Source organism: Capra hircus, chromosome 1 (genome assembly GCF_001704415.2).
Source record: "Capra hircus breed San Clemente chromosome 1, ASM170441v1, whole genome shotgun sequence".
Classification (NCBI taxonomy): domain Eukaryota; kingdom Metazoa; phylum Chordata; class Mammalia; order Artiodactyla; family Bovidae; genus Capra; species Capra hircus.
In genome coordinates this window covers 132,490,617-132,517,803 of record NC_030808.1, presented here as the reverse complement: position 1 = coordinate 132,517,803, position 27,187 = coordinate 132,490,617, and the positions used below count along the sequence as shown (strand labels likewise).

General features: G+C 41.4%; 1 protein-coding gene across 1 annotated transcript in view; it reads left to right on the top strand.

Moving 5' to 3' along the window:
- Positions 1-27,068, top strand: part of PCCB (propionyl-CoA carboxylase beta subunit) — a 96,078-nt gene extending 69,010 nt beyond the window's left edge. The window contains exons 11-15 of the mRNA XM_005675535.3: positions 23,521-23,628; positions 23,855-23,955; positions 24,358-24,456; positions 25,380-25,479; positions 26,496-27,068. Coding sequence (XP_005675592.2) covers positions 23,521-23,628; positions 23,855-23,955; positions 24,358-24,456; positions 25,380-25,479; positions 26,496-26,617 — 530 coding nt within the window. The 3' untranslated portion in view covers positions 26,618-27,068. The remainder of the gene's footprint in view (positions 1-23,520; positions 23,629-23,854; positions 23,956-24,357; positions 24,457-25,379; positions 25,480-26,495) is intronic.

Below are 27,187 nucleotides of genomic sequence, written 5' to 3'. Positions count from 1 at the left end.
GGTTAGCTCCCTCAGATTGTCCTCAGGGCATTCAGGCCCAGTCCTTGCCCTAAGCAACGCAACCCATGCCTCCCTGTTCAGCCCCTGCTCGCTGGTCACAGACGCAAGTGTCTGGGCTACTTTACTGCTGGGACTTGCAGTTAGGTGTGTACTCGGTGGGTTTTATTTATTTATTTTTTCCTCCCAGTTATGTTGCCCTCTGAGATTCCAAAACTCCCCACAGACCCGCCGGTGAGAGGGTTTCCTGGTGTTTGGAAACTTCTCTTTCACAACTCCCTCCCTGGGACGGGTCTCCATCCCTAACTCTTTTGTCTCCTTTTTTATCTTTTATATTTTGCCCTACCTCCTTTTGAAGACAGTGGGCTGCCTTTCTGGGTGCCTGGTGTCCTCCGCCAGCGTTCAGAAGTTGTTTTGTGGAATTTGCTCAGCGTTCAAATGATCTTTCGATGAATTTATGGGGGAGAAGGTGGTCTCCCCGTCCTATTCCTCTGCCGTCTTAGGACCGCCCCCCCCCCTTTATTCTTTTGCGTGTGGAAACTTAGTTATCCCAGCATCATTTGCTGAAGAGAGTATTCTTTTCCTATTGAATGGACTTGACATTTTTGTCAGAAATCAGTGGTCTAGAGATGTATAAATTTATTTCTGATTTTTCAATACCATTCCTTTTGTCTACATGTCTGTCCATATGCTGGTATTACATTGTTCTGATTACTGTAGGTTTCTAGTAAGTTTTAATAGTGGGAAGTGTGAGTCTTCTTGTGCTGTTCTTTTTCAAGATTATTTTGTAGCCCCCTTGCAGTTCCATATGAATTTGACTATTGATTGGCCTTTATATTTTTGCAAAAAAGGATGTTGGAAGTTTGATGGTGAGTGCAGTGTGTCTATTGATGACTTAGTGTAGTATTGACATTTTAACTATGTAAACTCTTCTGACCCATGAACACAGGATGTCTTTTCATTTATTTTGGTCTTCTTTTATTTCTTCAGCAGTATTTTGAAGTTTTTACTGCATAAGTCTTTGAGTAACCTCTTGGTCAAGTTACTCCTGACTGTTTTATTCTTTTAGATGCTATTGTAAATGGAATTCCTTTTTTGGTTTCCCTTTCAGATTGTTCATTATTGGCAGATAGAAGGCCAAGTATGCACCTGCTTTTGGTTTGCTGATCTTGTAACCTGCAACTTTGCTGGAATTATTACCTTGAATAGCTTTCTTGTAAATTTTCTGGAATTTTCTATACATATGATCATATTTATGCAAATAAAAACAGTTTTACTTCTTCCTCTCCAGCTTGGATGCCTTTTTATTATTAACTGCTCTGGCTGGAACTTCAGCACAGTGTTGAATGGCAGTGGTACTAGTGTGCATCCTTGTCTTGTTCCTGATCCTAGGGTGAGAATTTTGTGTTTCAAGGCTTCCCTGGTGGCTCAGAGGTTAAAGCATCTGCCTGGAATGCTGGAGACCTGGGTTCGATCCCTGGGTTGGGAAGATCCCCTGGAGAAGGAAATGGCAACCCACTCCAGTACTCTTGCCTGGAGAATCCCATGGAGGGAGGAGCCTGGTAGGCTATAGTCCATGGGGTCGCAAAGAGTCGGACACGACTGAGCGACTTCACACTTCACACACTTCACACATTGAATAGGATGTTAGCTGTAAGTTTTTGTACATGGTCATGATGTTCGGGAAATTTCCTTCTGTTTGTAGTTTTCTGAGTATTTTTCATGAAAGGTGATAGATTTTGTCAAATGCCTTTTCTGTGTGAATTGAGATGATCAAGTAGATTTTGTCCTTTTTTGTATTAATGTGGTATATCATACTGATTGATTTTTTTGGTATATTGAACCACTTTTGCATTTCTGTAGGTTTTAATAAATATGTAATGATATGTATCTACCATTTGCAGCACCATACTAAATGGTTTCACTTGCCTTAAAAATCCTCTGCCTATTCATGACTCCCTTAGCCATAACCCTGATAGCCCGATAACCACTGGCAGTCACTCATGCGTCTATTATTTCTATAGTTTTCCAAAATTTTGCAAAATACTGTATAGTTAGAATCACACATAATGTAGATTTTTTGGATCAGGCCCTTCCAACTTGTTATATGGGAGAAGCTGGCCTGATAAAGCTGTTTACTCTGATTCAAGTTTCCTCCATGTGTTGTCATTGCTTAATATCTGATTTCTTTTTAGTATTAATATTACATTGTCTGGTTATATTACAGTTCATTTTTCTATTAACCTACCGAAGAATGTCTTTGCTGCTTTTAAGTTTTGGCAGTTATGAATAAAGCTGCTAAAAATACATATGCAAGTTTTTATGTGGACATGCATAAGTTTTCACCTCATTGGGTAAATATGGAGGAACATGATTGCTGGCTCAAAAAAGTAAGAGTGTGTTTAGCTTGTAAGTAAACTTGTAAGTATGTTTAGTTTGCCAAAGTGTCTTCTAGAGTGGCTGTACTAATTTGCATCCCTACCAGCAGTAAGAAAAGTTCTCTTGCTCCACATCTTTTTTCAGCATTTGGAGTCAGTGTTCTGAATTTTGGCTGTTCTGATAGGTGTGTAGTGGTATCTCATTATAATTTGCATTTCCTTGATGACGTATGATGTAGAACATATTTTCATGTGCTTATTTGCCATGTCTGTGTTTTCTTTGGTAAGGGATCTGTTCAGGTCTTTTGCCCATTTTTTTAATTGGGTTGTGTTCTTATTGTTGAGTTTGTTTGATCTAAATATAGAGGTAAACTGAAACAAGCTCAAGAAAATGAGTTTATTCGGGAATAGCAGAGGAACTGTAATTCAGGACAAGCAAACTGTAGCAAGTGACAGATGAGTCCATTGAGGGTTTGGGGCAGGTTGTATTTATGGACAAGGAATGTAAAGAGGGGAGAGTTCAGTTAGAGTCAGTTAAAATAAACAACAAATGGAGACCAGCCTTGAAAACTTCCTGAGTAGACAAAAATCAGTTTAGCCACAGAAACAAAACTCAGTTCAGCCCCCTCTTTGAGTCCAACCCGACCTGGGTCATCTCCCGTTTTTAAAGTTCCTGAGTTTGATATGAGACAGCCCCTGGTCAACCCCCTGTCATCTGAGAAAATTTTGGCACTATTGGTGTTCAATAAATCAGGCATTTTAGAGAAATCAGTTTTTTAGTCTTTAAGTTTTTTCTCCCTGAGGACAAATGTATGCGATTCTCCATTTTATATCCTCTCCATTTTATATCCTGTTTTAGACTGACATTCTTTCACAAGTTTTAAGAGTTCTTTGTATATGTTAGATAGCAGGCTTTTGTCAGACTGTGTGTTTTGTAAGTATTTTCTCCCAGTCTGTGATTGTCTTCTCATACTCTGGATAGTGTCTTTCACAGAGGAGAAATTTTAATTTTAAGTCCTGCACACCAATTATTTCTTTCATGGATCATGCCTTTGAAAGTAGAGTATCTAAAAAGTTAACTGCCATAGCCAGGGTCACCTAAGTATTCTCCCATGTTGTCTTCTATGGGTTTTATAGTTTTGTGTTTTACATTTAGGTCTGTGAATCCATTTTGAGTTAATTATTTGTGAAAGGTATAAGGTTTGGGTCTACATCAGTTTTTTTGGATAGGGATGTTTCAGCATCATTTGTTAAAAAGACTGTCTTTCTTCCATTGTATTACCTTTGATCCTTTGTCAAAGATTAGTTTATTATATTTATGTACATCTGTTTCTGGACTCTATTTTGTTCCATTGATTTGTTTCACCAATACCATACCTCATTTATTTCACCAATACCATACCGCTTGATGATATTGAGTCTTTCTATCCATGAACATGGAATATCTCTTCACTTATTTAGCTTTTTGAGTTTTGTAATCTTTGTAAACTCTACATAAGAGTTTTGTAATCTTCCTCATATAGATCTTGTATATGTTTTGTTAGATTTATGCCTATATATTTCTTTCTGGCAGAGGGGTGTGTGCTAATGTAAATGGTATTGTGTTGTTACTAATAGTTTCAAATTCATTGCTGGTATATTGAAAAGTGATTTACTTTAGTAAATTCACTTTGGATCCCACAGCTTTGCTGTGATTATTAGTTTCGGCAGTATTTTTGTTCTATAGGATTTTTCCACATAGACAATCATGTCATCTGTAAACAAAGTTAGATTTCTTCCTTCCCAGTCTGTATGGCTTCTATATATTTTCTTTTCTTGGTTTGTTGTATTAGCCAGGACTTCCAGTACAGTTTTTAAAAGGAGTGGTGGCACATGTGGTCTTCGATCTTTGTTGCAGCATAGATCTTCAGTTGGGGCATAAGAATTCTTAGTTGCAATATGTGAACTCTTAGTTGTAGCATGTGGGATCTAGTTCCCTGACCAGGGATCAAACCTAGTCCACCTGGATTGGGAGCATGAAGTCTTAGCCACTGGACCACCAGGGAAGTCTGTTTTTCAGATGTTGAATCAGCCTTGCATACCTGGGATAAATCCCATCTGGAAGTAGTGTATAATTATTTTTGTCTGTTACTGAGTTTGATTTGTTAAATATTTTGTTGAGGATTCTACTGGTCTGTAGTTTTCTTGTAATGTTGTTTCAGTATTAGGGTGATGATGGCCTCATAGAATGAGTTAGGAAATATTCTCTCTGATTGTAACTTCTAGAAGACATCATAGAGACCTGGTGCAATTTCATTTTTAAAGGTTTTGTAGAATTCTCCACCAAAGAACCTTTTTGGAGTGCGTTTTTTGTTGTTACTGTTTTGTTTTTTGGCTACACCACATGGCTTACACAATCTTAGGTTTCCTGACCAGGGGTTGAACACAGGCCCTGTCAATGAAAGTGTGGAGTCATAACCACTGGACTGCCAGGGCACCCCTGAATTTGTTTTTTAAATCATGTAAGAAATAAAAAGTGGCATTACAGTAATAATGCCAGAAATAATAACCAGAAATACAGTAACAATGACTTTCATTTTCCCCATGTAGTTATCTTTACTGGAGATCTTGATTTCTTTATACGGTTTTGTGATACCATCTACTATCTTTTTATTTCAACCTGGTGGGCTTGCTTTACCATTTTTTGTAGGGCAGGCATAGTGGTAACAAACTCTTCAGCTTGTTTATCTAGAAACGTCTTAATTTGTCCCTCATTTTTGAAGGACAGCTTGCCAAGTGTAGACTTCTTGGTTGAGATTTTACTTTTTCAGCACTTTGTTTCTTAAATTTTTAATTAAAGTATATTTATTTGCTGTATAATATAGTATACAATATAGTAATTCACAATTTTTAAAGGTTATAATTTAAAAATATTTATAGTTATAAAATATTGACTGCATTCACTATGTTATACAAGGTATCCCTTAGCTTACTTTATACCTTGTGTCTCTTACTCTCTTACCCCTATATTGCTCCTCCTGTCTTATTTCTCCCCATTGACAACCACTAGTTTGTTGTCTACATCTGTGTCTGATTCTTTTTGGTTGTATACACTAGTTTGTTATATTTTTTAGATTCCATATATGTGATATACAGTATTTGTATGATACTGGCTTATTTCGCTTAGTATAATGCTCTCCAAGTCCATCCATGTTGCCACAAATGGCAAAATTTCATTCTTTGTATGTCTGAGTAGTATTCCATTATATGTATGAGTGTTAGCCACTCAGTCATGTCTGACTCTTTCGACCCAGTGGACTGTAGCTGGCCAGGCTCTTCTGTCCATGTTATTCTCCAGGCAAGAATACCGGAGGAATAGTCATTCCTGTTTCCAGGTGATCTTCCCAACCCAAGGATGAACCCAGGTCTCCCACATTGCAGGCAGATTCTTTACTGTATGAGCCACCAGTGAAGCCTGTTATACATATATACCATTTTTCTCTATCTGTTCATCTGTTGATTGACACTTAGGTTGCTTACATATCTTGGCAATTGTAAATAATGCTGCTGTGAACATTGGAGTGCATGTATCTTTTTGAATTAGTGGTGTTTTTTTTTTTTTTGGATACATACTTAGGAGTGGAAATTACTAGGGCAGAAGTACTGAATAGACATTTTTCCAGAGAAGAAATACAAATGGCAAACATGCCCATGAAAATATCCTCAACCTCGCTAATCATGAGGGAAATGAAAAACCAAACCCACAATGAAATATCACCTCACACCTGTCAGAATAGCTATCATCAAAATGAATACAAATAAATGTTGGCAAAGATGTGGAGAAAAAGGAACCCTTGTATACTATTAGTGGGAATGTATATTGGTACAGCCACTATTCAAAACAGTACGGAGGATTCTCAAAATCCTAAAAAATAAAACTACTATTAAAAAAAAATAGGAGGAGCAAAGACTGCCGCCACATTCTGCCTAGCAATCTGTCTGCTGCAGACACTGGGGTATCCCTCCAGGACCTTGCTTCAGAGAGGGGAGGATCCAGTGATGAGTCTGTGGCTTGGAAGAGTGTCTTCACCTGACCACGCCAGGCACCTCGATCTCAGACCTTCAACCTCCAGCACAAGATCAAGCCCTGAGCCTTTAGAGTGGAAGCACTGACTCCAAGACCATGGACTACCAGAGAACTAACCCTGCTGCTGCTGCTGCTAAGTCGCTTCAATCGTGTCCGACCGTGTGACCCCAGAGATGGCAGCCCACCAGGCTCCCCCGTCCCTGGGATTCTCCAGGCAAGAACACTGGAGTGAGTTGCCATTTCCTTCCCCAGTGCATGAAAGTGAAAAGTGAAGGTGAAGTCGCTCAGTTGTGTCCGACTCCCAGTGACCCCATGGACTGCAGCCCACCAGGCTCCCCCATCCATGGGGCTAACCCTAGGAAGTATCAAATAGTGAGAACTCATGCAAAGGAAACCTCTTGAATACAAGACCCAGCATCACCCAACAACCAGTAGCCCCCTGTGCAGGATGCCTCATCTAAACAATAAACAAAAGGAAAATATCACTCAGCCTTGCCCATCAGATGAAAAACAAACAAATAAAAGCACAGCACAAATCTCACCTATACGAAGCTTACACAAACCACTGGCCCAAACTTAGGAAGGCAGAAACCAAAAGGAAGAAAGAATTCAGCCTTGAAGCCTGGGAAAAGGAAACGTGAAACACAATAAGTTAAAAAAAAAATAATGAAAAGGCAGAGAAATACTACACAAATGAAGGAACAAACTAGAAATGCAGAAGTCCAAATAAATGAAGAGGAAATAGGCAAACCACCTGAAAGAGAATTCAGAATAATGATAGTAAAGATGATCAGAAACCTTGATAAAAGAATGGAGAAAATGTAAGAATCAATTAACAAAGACCTAGAAGAATTAAAGAATAAATATACAGAGACAGACAACACAATTACTGAAATTAAAAACACTTTAGAAAAAATCAATAGCAGAACATCTGAAGCAGAAGAACAAATCAGTTAGCTGGAAGATAAAATGGTGGAAATAACTTCTGTACAGCAGAATAAAGTAAAAAAAAAAAATGAAGTGAGGATTGTATCAGAGACCTCTGGGACAATATCAAATGCACCAACATTCAAATTATAGGGGTCCCAGAAGAAGAGAAAAAAGAAAGGGTATGGGAAAATTTTTGAAGACATTATCATTGAAAATTTCCCCAAGAAGGATAAGGAAATAGTTAATCAAGTCCAAGATGCGCAAAGAGTCCCATACAGGATAAACCCAAGGAAAAACATGCCAAGACACATACTAATCAAGCTAACAAAGACTAAACATGTAGAAAGAATATTAAAAGCCACAAGGGAGAAGCAGCAAGTAACATACAAGGGAAACCCCATACGCTTAACAGCTATCTTTCAGCAGAAACTCTGCAGGCCAGAAGGAAATGGCAGCATATATTTAAAGTACTGAAAGGAAAAAATCTACAACCAAGATTATTGTATCCTGCAAGGGTCTCATTCAAAATTGATGGAGAAATCAAAAACTTTTCAGACAAGCAAAAATTAAGAGAATTCAGTACGACCAAATTAGCTTTACAACAAATATTAAAGGGACTTATATAGCCAAGAAATACAAGAGAAGAAAAAAGATCTACAAAATCAACCCCAAACAGTTAAGAAAATGGCAGTCAGTTCAATTCAGTTCAGTTCAGTTGCTCAGTCGTGTCCGACTCTTTGCAACCCCATGAATTGCAGCACACCAGGCCTCCCTGACCATCACCAACTCCCGGAGTTCACTCAAACATCCATTGAGTCGGTGATGCCATCCAGCCATCTCATCCTCTGTCATCCCCTTTTCCTCCTGCCCCCAATCCCTCCCAGCATCAGAGTCTTTTCCAATGAGTCAACTCTTCACATGAGGTGGCCAAAGTACTGGAGTTTCAGCTTTAGCATCATTCCTTCCAAAGAACACCCAGGACTGATCTCCTTTAGAAAGGACTGGTTGGATCTCCTTGCAGTCCAAGGGACTCTCAAGAGTCTTCTCCAACACCACAGTTCAAAAGCATCAATTCTTCGGCACTCAGCTTTCTTCACAGTCCAACTCTCACATCCATACATGACCACTGGAAAAACCATAGACTTGACTAGATGGACCTTTGTTGGCAAAGTAATGTCTCTGCTTTTTAATATGCAATAGGAACATATATATCAGTAGCTACTTTAAATGTAAATAGATTAAATGCTCCAACCAAAAGACACAGACTGGCTAAATGGATACAAAAACAAGACCCATATATATGCTGTCTATAAGAAACCCGCTTTAGACCTAAAGACATGTACAGACTGAAAGTGAGAGGATGGTAAAATATGTTCCATGCCAATAGGAAGGAAAAGAAAGCTGGAGTAGCAGTCCTCATATCTGACAATTAGACCTTAAAGTAAAGAATATTACAAGAGATAAGAAAGGACAGTACATTTTGACCAAGGGATAAATCCAAGAGGAAGACATAACAATTATAAATATTTATGCACCCAACACAGGAGCACCTCAATACATAAGACAAACACTAATAGACATAAAAGGAGAAATGGACAGTAACACAATAATAGTAGGAGACTTTAACACCCTTCTCACACCAATAGACAGATCATCAAAACAGAAACTTAGTAAGGAAATACAAGTCTTAAATGATACATTAGATGAGATGGATCTCATTGATATCTGCAGGACATTCCAACCAAATGCAGCTGAATACACCTTCTCAAGTGCACATGGAACATTCTACAGGATGGACCACATCTTGAATCACAAATCAAACCTCAGTAAATTTAAGATAATTGAAATGGCATCAAGCATCTTCTCCGACCGCAACGCTATGAGACTAGATATCAATTATAAGAGAAAAACTGTAAGAAATACAAGCACCTGGAGAGATTAAGCAACACATTTGTAAATAATCAACAGATTACTGAAGAAATCAAAAGGGAAATAAAAAAATTTCTAGAAACAAATAACAATGAAAACACGACAACTCAAAACCTATGGGATGTACCAAAAGCAGTTCTAAGAGGGAAGTTTATAGCAATACAATCCTACCTCAAGATACAAGAAAAACATTGAATAGACAACGTAACTTTGCACCTAAAACAACTGGAAAAAGAAGAACAACCCCCCTTCCCGCACCCCCCCCCCCCGCCCCTGAAAATTAGTAGAAGGAAAGAAATCATAAAGATCCTAGCAGAAATAAATGAAAAACAGTGAAAGAAACAGTCAGGTCAGTCGCTCAGTTGTGTTTGACTCTTTGCTACCCCATGAATTGCAGCACGCCAGGCCTCCCTGTCCATCACCATTTTCCCAGAGTTCACTCAAACTCACGTCCATCGAGTTGGTGAGATGCCATCCAGCCATCTCATCCTCTGTCGTCCCCTTCTCCTCCTGCCCCCAATCCCTCCCAGCATCAGAGTCTTTTCCAATGAGTCAACTCTTCACATGAGGTGGCCAAAGTACTGGAGTTTCAGCTTTAGCATTGTTCCTTCTAGAGAACACCCAGGGCCGATCTCCTTTAGAATGGACTGGTTGGATCTCCTTGCAGTCCAGGGGACTCTCAAGAGTCTTCTCAAACACCACAGTTCAAAAGCATCGATTCTTCAGTGCTCAGCTTTCTTCACAGTCCAACTCTAAGCTTAATAGAACTAAAAGCTCATTCTTTGAGAAGATAAGTAAAACTGACAAACCTTTAGCCAGACTCATCAAGAAAAAAAGAGAAGTGGTACCTCATAATGAGGTACCACTTCACACCAGTCAGAATGGCTGCGATCCAAAAATCTGCAAGCAATAAATGCTGGAGAGGGTGTGGAGAAAAGGGAACCCTCCTACACTGTTGGTGGGAATGCAAACTAGTACAGCCACTATGGAGAACAGTGTGGAGATTCCTTAAAAAATTGCAAATAGAACTACCTTATGACCCAGCAATCCCACTTCTGGGCATACACACCGAGGAAACCAGAATTGAAAGAGACACATGTACCCCAATGTTCATCGCAGCGCTGTTTATAATAGCCAGGACATGGAAACAACCTAGATGTCCATCAGCAGATGAATGGATAAGAAAGCTGTGGTACATATACGCAATGGAGTATTACTCAGCCGTTAAAAAGAATTCATTTGAATCAGTTCTGATGAGATGGGTGAAACTGGAGCCAATTATACAGAGTGAAGTAAGCCAGAAAGAAAAACACCAATACAGTATACTAACACATATATATGGAATTTAGGAAGATGGCAATGACGACCCTGTATGCAAGACAGGAAAGAAGACACAGATGTGTATACCAGACTTTTGGACTCAGAGGGAGAGGGAGAGGGTGGGATGATTTGGGAGAATGGGAATTCTAACATGTATACTGTCATGTAAGAATTGAATCGCCAGTCCATGTCTGATGTAGGGTGGAGCTTGCTTGGGGCTGGTGCATGGGGATGACCCAGAGAGATGTTGTGGGGAGGGAGGTGGGAGGGGGGTTCATGTTTGGGAACGCATGTAAGAATTAAAGATTTTTAAATTTAAAAAAAATAAAAATTAAAAAAAAATAAAAAAAAAAAAAGAGAGAAGAATCAAATCAACAAAATTAGAAAAAGTAGAGGTTACAACAGACAATGCAGAAATACAAAGGATTATAAAAGACTATTATGGACAACTGGTGGATCAGAGGTTAAAGCGTCTGCCTGCTATGTAGGAGACCTGGGTTCGATCCCTGGGTCGGGAAGATCCCCTGGAGAAAGAAACGGCAACCCACTCCAGTATTCTTGCCTGGAGAATCCCATGGACGGAGGAGCCTGGTGGGCTACAGTCCACGGGGTCGCAAAGAGTCGGACACGACTGAGCGACTTCACTTCACTTATGGACAACTATATGGGAATAAAATGGATAATCTGGAAGAAATGGACAGATTCTTAGAAAAGTTCAATTTCCTAAGACTGGACCAGGAAGAAATAGAAATTATGAACAACCCGATTACAAACACTGAAATTGAAACTGTGATCAAAAATCTCCCCCAAAACAAAAGCCCAGGACCAGATGGCTTCCTTCACAGGAGAATTCTATAGAACATTTAAAGAGCTAATGCCTATCCTTCCAAAATCTTTCAAAAAATCGCAGAGGAAGGAACACTTCCAAACTTACTCTATGAGGCCATCATCACCGTGATACCAAAAACAGACAAAGACAGCACAGGCTACAGGCCAATATCACTGAAGAACATAGATGCAAAAGTCCTCAACAGAATTTTAGCAAACAGAATTCAGCAACACACTGAAAAGCTCATACATCATGATCAAGTTGGGTTTATTCTAGGAATGCAAGGATTCTTCAATATATTCCAATCAATCAATTTGAGAAACCATATTAACAAATTGAGAGATAAAAACCATATGATAATCTCAATAGATGGAGAAAAACCTTTGACAAAATTCAGCAACCATTTTTGATTAAAACTCTTCAAAAAATGGGCATAGAAGGAACCTACCTCAACATAGTAAAGGCCAAATATGAGAAACCTACAGCAAACATTATTCTCAATGGTGAAAAACTGAAAGCAATCCCCTTAAAAATAGGAACAAGACAAGGGTGTCAACTTTCACTACTGTTATTCAACATAGTTCTGGAAGTCCTGGCTACAGCAGAGAAGAAAAAGAGATAAAAAGAATCCAGATTGGAAAAGAAGAAATAACGTGCTCATGGTATGCAGATGACATGATACTGTACATAGAAAACCCTAAAGATAGTATCAAAAAATTACTAGAGCTAATCAGTGAATTTAGCAAAGTGCAGGATACAAAATCAATACACAGAAATCACTTGCATTTCTGTATACTAACAATGAAAAGTCAAAAAGAGAAATTAAGGAATCAATCCTATTCACTATTGCAACAAAAAGAATTAAATATCTAGGAATAAACTTACTTAAGGAGACAAAAGAACTGTCCACAGAAAATTGTAAGACACTGATGGAAGAAATCAAAGATGACATAAACAGATGGGGAGATATTCCATGTTCCTGGGTAGGAAGAATCAATATTGTGAAACTGACTATACTACCAAAGGCAATCTACAGATTCAGTGTGAACCTTATCAAATCACCAATGGCATTTTTCACAGAAATAGAACAAAAAATTTCACAATTCATATGGAAACACAAAAGCCCCCGAATAGCCAAGGCAGTCTTGAGAAAGAAGAATGGAGCTGGAAGAATCAACCTTTTTGACTTCAGATTATACTACAAAGCTACAGTCATCAAGACAGCATGTTACTGGCACAAAAACAGAAATATGGACCCATGGAACAAGATAGAAAGCCCAGAAATAAACCCATGCACCTATGGGTACCTTATTTTTGATAAAGAAGGCAAGAATATACAATGGGGGAAAGACAGCCTCTTCAATAACTGGTGCTGGGAAAACTGGACAGCTATGTGTAAGAGAATGAAATTAGAACACTTTCTAACACCATACACAAAGATAAACTCAAAATGGATTAAAGACCTAAATGCAAGACCAGAAACTATAAAACTCTTAGAGGAAAACATAGGCAGAATACTTGATGACGTAAATCAAAGCAAGATCTTCTTATGACCCACCTCCTAGAGTAATGGAGATAGAAACAAAAGTAAACAGGTGGGACCTGATTAAACTTAAAAGCTTTTGTACAGCGGAGGAAACTAAGGCTGGTGAAAAGACAGCCTTCAGAATGGGAGAAAATAATAGCAAATGAAACAATGACAAAGGATGAATTTCCAAAAACAAGCAGCTCTTAGAACTCAATGCCAGAAAATCAAACAACCCAATCAAAAAGTGGGAAAAAGACCTAAACAGACGTTTCTCCTAAGAAGACATACTGATGGCTAACAAACGCATGAAAAGATGCTCAACATCGCTCATTATTAGAGAAATCCAAATCAAAACCACAATGAGATATCGCCTCACACTGGTCAGAATGGCCATCATCAAAAAGTCTACAAACAATAAATGCTGGAGAGGGTGTGGAGAAAAGGGGACGCTCCTGCACTGTTGGTAGGAATGTAAATTGATACAGCCACGATGGAAGATGGTATGGAGATTCCTTAAGAAACTAGGAATAAAACCACCATATGACCCAGCAATCCCACTCCTAGGCATCTACCCTGAGGAAACCAAAATTGAAAAAGACACATGTGTCCCATTGTTCATTGCAGCAGTATTTACAGTTGCTCAAACATGGAAGCAACCTAGATATCCATCAACAGATGAATGGATAAAGGAGTTGTGGGAAATATACACTATGGAATATTACTCAGCCATAAAAAGGAAACCATTTGAGTCAGTTCTGATGAGGTGGATGAACCTAGAACCTGTTATACAGAGTGAAGTGAGTCAGAAAGAGAAAGGTAAATATCGTAGTCTAACACATATATTGTCACCCTGTTTATTTAACTTCTATGCAGAGTACATCATGAGAAACACTGGGCTGGAAGAAGCACAAGCTGAAATCAAGATTGCCGGGAGAAATATCAATAACCTCAGATATGCAGATGACACCACCCTTATGGCAGAAAGTGAAGAGGAACTAAAAAGCCTCTTGATGAAAGTGAAAGAGGAGAGCGAAAAAGTTGGCTTAAAGGTCAACATTCAGAAAACAAAGATCATGGCATCTGGTCCCATCACTTCATGGGAAATAGATGGGGAAACAGTGGAAACAGTGTCAGAGTTTATTTTTCTGGGCTCCAAAATCACTGCAGATGGTGATTGCTGCCATGAAATGAAAAGACGCTTACTCCTTGGAAGAAAAGTTATGACCAACCTAGATAGCATATTCAAAAGCAGAGACATTACTTTGCCAACAAAAGTCCATCTAGTCAAGGCTATGGTTTTTCCATTGGTCATGTATGGATGTAAGAGTTGGACTGTGAAGAAAGCTGCGCGCCAAAGAATTGATGCTTTTGAACTGTGGTGTTGGAGAAGACTCTTGAGAGTCCCTTGAACTGTAAGGAGATCCAACCAGTCCTTTCTAAAGGAGATCAGTCCTGGGATTTCTTTGGAAGGACTGATGCTAAAGCTGAAACTCCAATACTTTGGCCACCTCATGCGAAGAGTTGACTCATTGGAAAAGACTCTGATGCTGGGAGGGATTGGGGGCAGGAGGAGAAGGGGACAACAGAGAATGAGATGGCTGGATGGCATCACCAACTCAGTGGACGTGAGTTTGAGTGAACTCTGGGAGTTGGTGATGGACAGGGAGGCCTGGCGTGCTGCAATTCATGGGGTCGCAAAGAGTCGGACTTGACTGAGCGACTGAACTGAACTGAACACGTATATATGGAATCTAGAAAAATGGTACTGAAGAACTTATTTACAGGGCAGCAGTGGAGAAACAGACACAGAGAATAGACTTATGCACATGGGGAGAGGGGAGGAGAGGATGAGATGTATGGAGAGAGTAACATGGAAACTTACATTACCATATGTAAAATAGATAGCCAATGGGAATTTTCTGTGTGTTTCAGGAAACTCAAACAGGGGCCTGTATCAGCCTAGAGGGGTGGGATGGAGAGGGAGATGGGAGGGAGGTTCAAGAGGGAGGGGACATAGGTATACCTATGGCTGATTCATGTTGAGGTTTGACAGAAAACAACACAATTCTGTAAAGTAATTATCCTTCAATAAGAAAATAAATAAAAAACAGAACTTTCATCGCTTTACATATGTATCCCATTGTCTTCTGGCCTCCATGGTTTCTGCTGAGAAAGCAGTTTGTAGTCTTATTGACGATTCTTTGAATTTGATTAATCACTTACTTTTGCTACTTTCAGGATTCTTTTTCTTTAAATAGTTTGACTATAATGTGTCTCAGCGTGGATATGTGTGAGTTTATTCTACTTAGGCTTATAGTTCTTGGTTTTGTTTCTTCACATCTTGTGCCAAATTTGAGAAATTTTTTGGATATTATTTGTTCAAACAATGTCTCTACTCGTTTCTCCTCTCTCCTCCTCACGGTACTGACTTGCTGTATATATTGGTTTACTTCATGATATTCATAGTCCATTAGTCTCTAATCACTTCAGTTTTTCTTTTCTTTCTGTTCCTTTGATTGGATAATTTAAGTTTTTGTATTTTCAGGATTCCTCATACTTCTTCCTGTCTTCTCAATTCTGTTGAACCCCTGTAGTGATATTTTCGCTTCCGTTATTGTGCTTTTTAGTGATAGAATTTGTTTGGTTCTTTTTTATAATTTGTTTCTCCATTGATAGTCTCATTTTGTCCATACATTTTTTTTTTCCTGTTTTTGTTTGTTTAGTTCTTCATGTTTTTCTTTACCTCCTTGAGCAGATTTAAAACAGTTGTTTTAAAACCTTTGTTTAGTAAATTTATTGTCTGGGCTTCCTTAAGGATGATTGTTTATATTTATTTTGTTCATTTGAATGGTTCTACTTTCCTGTTTCTCTGTATGCTTTTTTTTTTATTGCTGTTGAAAACCGAACACTTGAATATTGTAATGTGTTGAACTCTGGGATCACATTCTCCCCCTTTTCCAGAGTTTGTTTTCTGATTGTTGAATGCTGTAGCAGTCTGTTTGTCTAGTGACTTTTCCTAACTGGTTTTGCAGGGGCTGTGTTCCTTGTTCTCTTCCTTAGCTTGTGTCCAACTACTGTTTGTGACTGAGATGCCAAAATAGACAGATAAGAAAACATCTCTTTTAGTCTTTGCAATTTGGCTCTGTATTGAGGCTTTCTTGCAACACTTGGCTAGACTTAGACAGAGTTTAGGGATCAGCCCAAGGTTAAAGCTTAAGATCCTCTCAGGTCTTTTGTTTTGTAATGTTATTTCATTTTCATTCATCTCAAGGTATTTTCTTTTTTAGAAATATTTTATTGAAGTGCAGTTAGATGGCATCATTGACTCAATGCACATGAGTTTGGGTAAACTCTGGGAGTTGGTGATGGATAGGGAGGCCTGGCGTGCTGCAGTTCTTGGGGTTGCAGAGAGTTGGACACGACTGAGTGACTGAACTGAACTGATAGTTGATTTACAGTTTTGTGTTAATTTCTGCTATACTGCATAGTCAGTTGCATTCTGGTTTATCACAGGATGTTGAATATTTTCCCCTGTGCTATACAGTAGGACCTTGTTGTTTATCCACTCTCTATATAATAGATTGCACCTGCTAACAACAAAACTCCTGATTTTACTTCCCCCATACACTCTCCCCCTTGGGCACCGTGAGTATGTTTGTTCTCTGTCTGTGAGTCTGTTTCTGTTTAGTACATATGTTCACTTGTGTCATATTCTGTATCCCACATATAAGTGATATATGGTATTTATCCTTCTGTTTCTGACTTACTTCACTTAAGGTGATAATCCCTTGGTCTATCCATGTTGCCGCAAATGGCATTATTTCCTTCTTTTTAATGGCTGAGTAATATTCCATTCTGTATGTGTATACACCACACACATCATTCTGTCACTGGACATTTAGGTTCTTTCCATGTCTTACCTCTGAGCCACCAGAGTCCCTTTCCATGTCTTGGCTGATGTAAATAGTGCTGTTATGAACAATAGGAATCCATGCATATTTTCAAATTATAGTTTGTCCGGGTATATGCCTAGGAGTGAGATTGCTGTGTCATACTTCACCTCTATTTTTAGTTTTTTGAGGAACCTCCATACGGAGGTTTTGTGTTGAACTACACTCATTTTCCTGCTCCCTCTCCAGCATTTATTATTTCTAGACTTTTTAATGTGGTCATTCTGACTGGTGTGAGGTGGTACCTCATTGTAGTTTTGATTTACATTTATTTAATAATTTGCAGTGATGAGCATATTTTCATGTGTCTATTGGCCATCAGTGTGTCTTCTTTGGAGAAATGTCTGTTTAGGCCTTCTGACCATTTTTTGGTTGGTTATTTGCTTTTTTGTTATTGTAGAAGCTGTTTATATATTTTGGAAATTAAGCCTTTGCTGGTTGCATCATTTGCAAATATCTTCTCTGAGTTGGAAGTTTGTCTTTTTCATTTTGTTTATGGGTTCCTTTGCTGTTTGAAAGCTTATATGCTTGGTTGATCTCATTTGTTTATTTTTGCTTTTATTTCTGTTGCCATGAGAGACTGACTTATGGAAACATGGGTGCGATTTATGTCAGAATGTTTTGCACATGTACTGTTCTTGGAGTTTTATGGTGTCTTGTCTTACATTTAAGGTTTTGGCAATTTTGAATTTCTTTTTGAGTATGCTCAGAGGGTGGTTTACATGTTGCTCCCCAACTTTCTTAATATCACTTGCTGAAAGACTGTTTTTTCCCATTGTGTACTGCCTTCTTTGTCAAAGATTAATCGTCCTTAGCTCTGTGGGTTTATTTCTGGGCTCTGTTTTGTTTCACTGATCTATTCAAGGTGCACTCTAATTTCCCTTCTCAGATCTTTTCTGAGCATACATCTCGCTCTAGTCATATCTGCCTCTTTCTGAATTCCCTTCTAGATACAGTGGCTCTAGAATGTCCAAATTCTGCCCCACCCCCACCAAACCCCCACGCTGCCTGTTTTTTTCCTCCCTGGCCTTAGATGATCTCAACTGTAATCTTTTGCCCCAGATGTCTGTCGGTGGTTCTTTTTTCTCACAGTGAGTGTTGGCTGCTACTTTTGTGGTCTGGATGAGTTCTGAGTTAGGTACAGAGATGAAAGGCTTGCACCATCTTTCAGGGCGCCCTCACACAAGGTAGAACAGACCTACATGGTGATTTGTGTCTGAGGTCATCTTTCCTTCCTCTAGAACCAGGGAGAATGTGGGGAAAGTGTAATTCAAAATGCCACAAAGCTTTTCTGCAGTTTCTAAATTGCCTTTTTCCCATTTCAGCTTTTGCTTAACTTGTCTGTTTCAGAATGTTGACAAAGTTAGTTCTGACTGTTTCTGCTTGTTTTTTGATGCTTCTCTTTGAGGATAGGAGCTAGGTGCTGTCTGTTCCGCTGTTTTGTTGTTTAGAAATCATGTTTGCGCACTGACTGTGCATTTTGTTCCTGTGGTGAGTTCTCATCTGTTCACGTATTCTTGAGTTCCTCCTCCTCACTGTGTCTGTCCCTGGCGTGGACTTCACATGATTTCCTGTGTCTGCACAAAGAGATTTCTTGTCCTGAGACCATGTCTGCAGGTTCTGGCACCCTCCGGTACAGGCACACTCTCACAAGCTCTCTTTTGAAGAAACTGCTTGGCTTATTCTGGAAACTTTATCTTCAAATATGTAGACTTCTATCCAAGGCCTTCCTGAGCCCTGACTGGGGTCTGAATACTTGGTTCCATTGTGGTTCTTCAGCTTCCCTCCTTCTGACTTTGTAATTTTCTTTGTGATATTTATGGAGTGTCATAAAGTGTCAGAGGCTCACAGAGGAGGCCTTTGTCATGGTTCTCATTTCTGTTTCTTTTTTATTGATGTAGTTGATTTACAATGTTGTGTTAACTTGTGCTGTACAAAAAAAGTGATTCAGTTATACATATATTAATATATATATACTTTTTCATAGTCATGATAAACCATGGGGAATTGAATATAGTTCCCCATGCTATATAGTAGGACCTTGTTGTTTATCCATTTTATGTATACTGGTTTGCATCTGCTAATCCCAAACTCGCATTCCTTCTCTCCCTTTTCTCTCCTCCCCCTTGGCACCCTGGTTCTTATTTCTTCCTTGTAGAATGTGCCAGGGCTCATTGGACTTCCTGGGTGCCAGATGCTCTGACAGGCCTGGACTGTGATGAGGCAGCCAAGCTCTTGGACCTAGGGCTCACTCTTGGCAGCTCAGGGTCACAGGTTTTCCATTTCTATTTTCAATTCCCCAATGATTTTATCTTGTTTTGGTTGTTATTGCTCATATTTTTCTTCCTTTTGATTTTTATTCTGACCTCTTTTCCATCTTGCGGTTTCTTAATTTAGAGTTGTCTTCATCCCAAGACTCATCATTTGCATTCTTTATTAACATAGATTTGGATAGAGAGGGAGGAGGGGAGATTTAAAACATTTTTTTTTTTACAGTTATAATTTACAGACCATAAAATGCACAGCTTTTACATGCTCATTTGGGTGGATTTTGGCAGGTTGACGATTCATGTGTGCTAAATCATTTCAGTCATGTCTTTGTGACCCTATGGACCATAGGCTCCATGGGATTCTGCAGGCGAGAAAACTAGAGTGGGTTGCCATGCCCTCCTCCAGGGTTCTTCCCCACCCAGGGGGAGACTCCCAACCTGTAATCACCATCCAAAATAAGATGTAGAACACGTCTGTCATCTCAGACATTCCCTCTGGCATTTAGCAAGAGGGAAGCTTTGCCTATTGTTTTTATTTTTTGAGTTGTCTTTTTATTGTTTATTTCTAAGATTCTTTATATATTCTGATGTGAACCCTTTGTCAGATTTGTATATTTTAAATATTTTTTTCCTGTTCTGTGACTTGTTTGTTTATTTAATTAAGTCTTTTGACTCTCATTATTTTTAAAAAGTGGTAAAATCCTTTTTATCAGTGTTTGACTTCTGATTAGAGCTTTTGTGTCCTGTCCAGGAAATCTTTGCCTACTGCAAGGTTTTGAAGATAGTCCAAGTCACCTTCTTGGAGCTTTGTCGTTGTGGGTTATGTTAAGCTCTGTGATCCATTTTGGGTTGATTTTCGTGTGTAGAGTATGGAGTGAAACAGTATTACCGTTGGTTAAGAAAGACTTGCTTTCCACATTGTTTTGGTGCGTGGTCTGAAATCAGTTCTCTGGGTCTATTTCTTCCCTGTCTGTCCTGTTTGGTTGCTGGTTTTGCCTGCCTTTATGCTTCTGCCATCTTGTCTTGATTTCTGAAGCTTTATGGTTCTTGGTGGTTCTCAACTAGGGACAATTTCAATGTACTGGGAACATGTGGCTATATTGGAAACAGTTTTGATTGTCACAGTGGGTGTGACGGGTGGAGGGGGGCTCCTGACTTCTAGTGTGTCTAACCCAAAGATGGTGACTAAACATTCTACATGCAGAAGTCAAACCCCCATAGCAAAGAATCATTCTGTCCAAAATGTTGGTAGTGCTAAGACGGAGAAACCCTGCTTTTGTGAGTCTTCAGGTTAGCTAGTGGAAGTCTTCTGATAATGCTATTTAAAAAGAATACCATTTGATTAGTCTATCTCCTTTGTATTACCATATGAATTTTCAGTTCAGTTCAGTCGCTCAGTCGTGTCCGACTCTTTGCGACCCCATGAATCACAGCACGCCAGGCCTCCTTGTCCGTCACCATCTCCCAGGGTTCGCTCAGACTCACGTCTGTCGAGTCCGTGATGCCATCCAGCCATCTCATCCTGGGTCGTCCCCTTCTCCTCCTGCCCCCAATCTCTCCCAGCATCAGAGTCTTTTCCAATGAGTCAACTTTTCGCATGAGGTGGCCAAAGTACTGGAGCTTCAGCTTCAGCATCACTCCTTCCAAAGAAATCCCAAGGTTGCTCTCCAGAATGGACTGGTTGGATCTCCTTGCAGTCCAAGGGACCCTAAAGAGTCTTCTCCAACACCACAGTTCAAAAGCATCAATTCTTCTTGTTCACAGTCCAATTCTCACATCCATACATGACCAATGGAAAAACCATAGCCTTAACTAGACGGACTTTAGTTGGTAAAGTAATGTCTCTGCTTTTGAATATACTATCTAGGTCGGTCATAACTTTTCTTCCAAGGAGTAAGCGTCTTTTAATTTCATGGCTGCAGGCACCATCTGCAGTGATTTTGGAGCCCCCCAAAATAAAGTCTGACACTGTTTCTACTGTTTCCCCATCTATTTCCCATGGAGTGATGGGACTGGATGCCATGATCTTCGTTTTCTGAATGTTGAGCTTTAAGCCAACTTTTTCACTCTCCTCTTTCACTTTCATCAAGAGGCTTTTTAGCTTCTCTTCACTTTCTGCCATAAGGGTGGTATCATCTGCATATCTGAGGTTATTGAGATTTCTCCCGGCAATCTTGATTCCAGCTTGTATTTCTTCCAGTCCAGCGTTTCTCATGTTGTACTCTGCATATAAGTTAAATAAGCAGGGTGACAATATACAGCTTTGACATACTCCTTTTCCTATTTGGAACCAGTCTGTTGTTCCATGTCCAGTTCTAACTGTTGCTTCCTGACCTGCATACAGATTTCTCAAGAGGCAGGTCAAGTGCTCTGGTATTCTCATCTCTTTCAGAATTTTCCACAGTTTATTGTGATCCACACAGTCAAAGGCTTTGGCATAGTCAATAAAGCAGAAATAGATGTTTTTCTGGAACTCTCTTGCTTTTTCCATGATCCAGCGGATGTTGGCAATTTGATCTCTGGTTCCTCTGCCTTTTCTAAAACCAGCTTGAACATCAGGGAGTTCATGGTTCACGTATTGCTGAAGCCTGGCTTGGAGAATTTTGAGCATTACTTTACTAGCATGTGAGATGAATGCAATTGTGCGGCAGTTTGAGCATTCTTTGGCATTGCGTTTCTTTGGGATTGGAATGAAAACTGACCTTTTCCAGTCCTGTGGCCACTGCTGAGTTTTCCAAATTTGCTGGCGTATTGAGTGCAGCACTTTCACAGCATCATCTTTCAGGATTTGAAACAACTCAACTGGAATTCCATCACTTCCACTAACTTTGTTCGTAGTGATGCTTTCTATGGCCCACTTGACTTCACATTCCAAGATGTCTGGCTCTAGATTAGTGATCACATCATCATGATTATCTGGGTCATGAAGATCGGATTTATCAGTTTCTACAAAGGCATTTCCTATGATTTTGATAGGAATTGCTTGAAAATGCAAATTTTTCCAGCTATGCTAGCCTATTAAGCTTTAAATCTAAAATAATAAAATAGTGTAAGTAATTAAGATTCAATACAATTAGGAGCTTAGTCTCTCACTTTCCCTATCATGTTTCAGGTGTTCAGTAGCCACATGTGTCTAGTTGTTTCTATGTCAACAAATAACAGAGTCAGAGAACATTTTCTTCATGAAAGTTCTCTTGGACAGCACTGGCATAGTTCAGTTTGGGAATTTATATATTCTTCTGATCCATGAGTATTTAAGTTTTTTATGGACATTCTTTATCAGACAGTAGAAGTTCCATTGCACTCATAGTTTACTGCTGGTTTTTAATTATGAATATTGGATTTCCTCAGATGTTTGTATCTGTTGTGATGACCGTATTGTTTTTTTCCTTTAATAATTTCACTGCTTTTCACACATGAGATCAACTCTGGATTCTTGGGTTAAACTGCACTTGGCAGTGTTTTTCTAATATTTCAGAACTTTTCATGAGGGATTTTGCTTTGCATTTTCTTGTCCCAAAACAAGAAGTTTTGGTATCAGGATAATGCTGGCCTCATAGAATGCTCTGCTGACCGTTCTGTGTGAGGGGACTTACTAGTAATTGAGCTCTTATTCTCTTCTGTGCCATTTTACCGATACCGTCTCCTTTAATCCTTACAACTATGGTAGGGCTTCCCTGGTGGCTCAGTTGGTAGAGAATCTGCCTGCAATGCAGGGGACCCCGGTTCGATCCCTGGGTCAGGAAGGATCCCCTGGAGAAGCAAATGGCAACCCACTCCAGGATTCTTGCCTGGAGAATCCCATGGACAGAGGAGCCTGGCGAGCTATAGTCCACAAGGTCGCAAGAGTTGGACACAACTTCACGACTAACCCACCACCTCCATAGTAGGGGAAGTAACATCCTTCCTTTTAAGGTGGGGAATCTCAGGCTCAGAAAGTAATTTCCCCAAACACATCGCTGTGGCTGATGGAGGCAGAATCCAATTCCAACTACACAGACTCTAGAAGACCAGCCCTTGGATGAGGGCCTCCCACTGCAGCTCCAGGGGTGAGGTGGGCTGTGCCTCAGGTGACCGCTGCCCTTCAGCTCACGAGACAAAAGCTGGATGTCTGTGCTGGGGTGTGGTGCCAGCTGCCGGGGCCGAGCCACTGCTGGGTCCTCTGGCCAGAGCCAGGGGGAGTCTCCTGTCCCCCCTGTTTTTCTTGGAATATGAAGCTCTCCTTTAGTTTCTCTGATGACGAAACTTTGGTACCCCTGTAGAAACCAGCTCTGAATGGTTGCCCAGTGTGGGTGGGGCTGGGACTGGTTTCTCTCTTTCTAGGATGCTTGGACATTAATTCATCCGTGAAAGGGGCTCGTTTTGTCCGATTCTGTGACTCGTTCAACATTCCCCTCATCACTTTTGTGGATGTCCCTGGCTTCCTGCCTGGTGAGTCACTGAGGGAGGTGGGTCAGGAGAGGTGGTTTTGCCCTGAGACGCCGCTTTATGTGGAGGTCCTCTTGCACAGGATTTGTGACGTTGCCATCCTCTGGGCGTCTGGAGGTGGGGACTGGCTGGGGGTGGCCCTGTGGGGAAGGGGAAGCCCTCACAGCTGAGAGTGGGGGTTGGCCCCGGGGAGACTCTGTGGGTATCCGGTAACTTGCTCTTGCCACAGGCACCGCGCAGGAGTATGGGGGCATCATCCGCCACGGCGCCAAGCTGCTCTACGCGTTTGCAGAGGCCACTGTGCCCAAAGTGACGGTCATCACCAGGAAGGTGAGGAGCTCAGGCTGGAGGCTGGAGCCCGCTCACCCCCAGTGGTGGGGCCTGGGCGTTGGGGGTCTGGCTGAGAGGGTCAGCAGTGCTGGAAGGAGTCTACGCCTCATTCCCCTTAACAAGTTCTCGAGGATGGCTTGGCGTGGATGGTCCTGCAGACACGCCCGGCAGAGAAGTCCCTGCTCATCTGGGAGTGGGAAAAGGCCGGAAAACCATGACCGTGAACTGCGAAAGTCCTGTGGCTGCGCCCTCGTATTCCTGGGCCTCCCAGCCCTGGGCCTTCAGGAGCCCAGGAGGGCCAGTCTTGCTTTCCATCCTCACTTCACTTGGCTTCCTGGGGTCCTACAGGGATGTGATCCGGCTGACTCAGGCTCTAATGTCCAGCATCTGGGACTGTTCTAGGCCTACGGTGGCGCCTATGATGTCATGAGCTCCAAGCACCTCTGTGGCGACACCAACTACGCCTGGCCCACGGCGGAGATTGCCGTCATGGGGGCAAAGGTAAGACCCTCCAGCTTCCCCTTCTCCGGGCTCCAGGGACTCCACTCTCCCTGCACAGCTGGGAAGTGTTGGGAAAAGGCCTGGGCCCCTGGGGTCGCCAGGCCTCCGGGGAGTTGGGGTCTAGACCCTGGCAATCCCCCTCCTGCACTCTCACTTCAGGCACGGACCCAGGTAGTAGGGGCCTCGAGTGGGTTCAGGGATTCAGTAGAACGGAAAGGACTGAGTCAGCTGAACTAGTTGTTGGAGGACTGGATGTTTCCCCAACCCCATCCCCAGCTCCCAGGAGGTCCTAGAGCCACTCCTGCAGCCCACGGGGGCCAAGCTGTAGTCCTGACCCTGCTGACTTTGGGCAGGGTGCCCCATGTTGCCTAGTCTACTAACCACTCCTGTCCTGCTTTGAAATAGCTGTCGGGGTTGAACTAGGTATCTCCCAGGCCCCAGCCTCCCCAGGCTGACTTTTAGGGGTTCTGACAGGATGACTTCTCTCTCAGACCTCATTTTTCTACACTTGGCATTTTAGTTTCTCTGCCTCTGGCCATTGAGTTGTGTGCTCAGGGCTCAGGATAATGAAAAAGTGTAACAGCATTCTGCTTTCCTTGATAAGGGGACCTTGACTCTTAACAGTGGAAACTGGGCCAAATATCTTGGCCTCGGAGAAGGACAAATGCACTTGGAGAGATTAGGACAGAATCTAGGGAGGCAGGTGATGCCTCGGCCTGGGCCACCCGGTCATTGGAGCCGTGGCTGAGCATCCATTGCAGCCGGGGGGTTATGGCGGTCGCTCCAGGCACCTGGGGTGGCCACTGCTCTCCAGCACACTTTGTTTACCGAGAAATTTGCAATCACTCCCAGTGATGTTGTGGGGGAGGGCTACCCTGGTCTCCGGGGGCCTCTAGGGCGATCACCAACTCCTCTTGTGACAGGGTGCTGTGGAGATCATCTTCAAAGGACACGAGAACGTGGAGGCGGCTCAGGCAGAGTACATCGAGAAGTTTGCCAACCCTTTTCCTGCAGCCGTGAGAGGTGGGCCTGTGGTGGGGAGAGCAGCTCGGCTCAGTTGTTGGGTCACTTGTTGCTTATTTTGCTCCAGAAGGCCCACCTTTGCCCTTCCTGTTGAGTCTGGAGACTGGTGAGGGCTGGCTGGACCCTGAGCCGTCATCACTTAAGGGCAGAGAGGCCTGTATGGGCCACTTTGTAACTGTGATCAAGAAAACATTGCTGAAGTGGCTAAATCTCTCTTCGTGGTATTCCAGCTACCCAGTACTGTGAAAAATCTACTCAAAACAAAGTGGTCTACTCAAACCTCCCTGCACCTTCCCCTCATAGTTCTGAGTGTCAGCATTTGGTCTGGGCTGGGCTGAGCTGGGTAGTGGTTCTGCTGGGATCAGTCATGGAAGTATGTCATCTAGCTGCCTGACTGGGGCTGGATAGCCCATGGTGGCCCCACTCACATGGCTGGTGCTGGCTGTCAGCCGGACTCTCCTTCACGGGGTTGCTTATTCTTTGGGAGGTGCGTCCACGTGCTCTGCAGGGTGTCCTGAGGGCAGCAAGAGGGTGAGAGGGGAAAGAAGATGCCTTGAGGCTTAGGTGTGGAAGTTGCAGTGTTACTCTTGCTACATTCTGTTGGCCAAGGCAGTTTACAAGGCCAAGTGAAGAAGTACAGTCCACTTCCTGATGGGAAGAGTGGCAAAGAAAGTGGCAAGACAGACTTATGCACAGGATGGGACGGATGATTGTAGTGAGTTTTTAAAAATAAAAGTGCACTTTCTTCATTTTATTCCATACTAAATTCATCTTGACAGGATGGAAGAGGGCTCACATTTTCCTTTTCTTGCTGAATGTTTCTGGGCCAGTTTGGGACCCGCCAGAGGAACAGGGGGCTCCTGGGGTCATGGGGAGGTTGGCAGGACTGAGCCTCTCTTGTGTCGGCCTGGCCCTACATGCACACTGTTGGCCCCAGAAGGTGGTGCCCACACTGAGCACCATGTGAGGGCTTGGTGGGCAGCAGGTGATCCGCTTCCTTTCCTGTGCTTCCCCAGGGTTTGTGGACGACATCATCCAGCCTTCCTCCACACGTGCCCGAATCTGCCGTGACCTGGATGTCCTGGCCAGCAAGAAGGTACAGCGCCCTTGGAGGAAACATGCGAATATTCCATTGTAAATGAATCAGGGAAAGAAAAACCAGGAGCTAATTACTGCCTGGCCATTTGTATACGCCCCTGCCTTTGCAGTCATGAAACCTGGGAATCTAAATACCATTAATCACTTGAAATGGCTAAGTTTATTAAATTCTAGAAAGATTTCATTTGTGCCTTACTGTAAAATTATTTTATTAAAAATCTTAACTGATATATTTTGAGCTTAAATTTCTTTTTCTTTCAAACACTCTAGTGTGATCACTTTGAGCTGACCTTTATCTGTGTGTTGTTTTCCTTTCTTTCCCTAAGAATTAATTTTTTTCTCTGAAGGTGAGATAATAAGCCTTTAGAGTGAACTACTTATCCGCTTAAGCATCAGTTTTCTTACTTTTATGGTATAATATTTAAATGATGTATGCTATCCGTTTCCTTCAGGAAATGTTGAGGATTAAAGGTATTTATAATTGTGTTGTATACATGTGTGTGTCTATCAGATAGATGCTTAGGAAGCATATGCTGTATAGTAATTGCTTACCTTATATTAACTTCTTTCCAGAAATGTGTTCCCAGATTTAAAAAACTTTTTTGGGAAA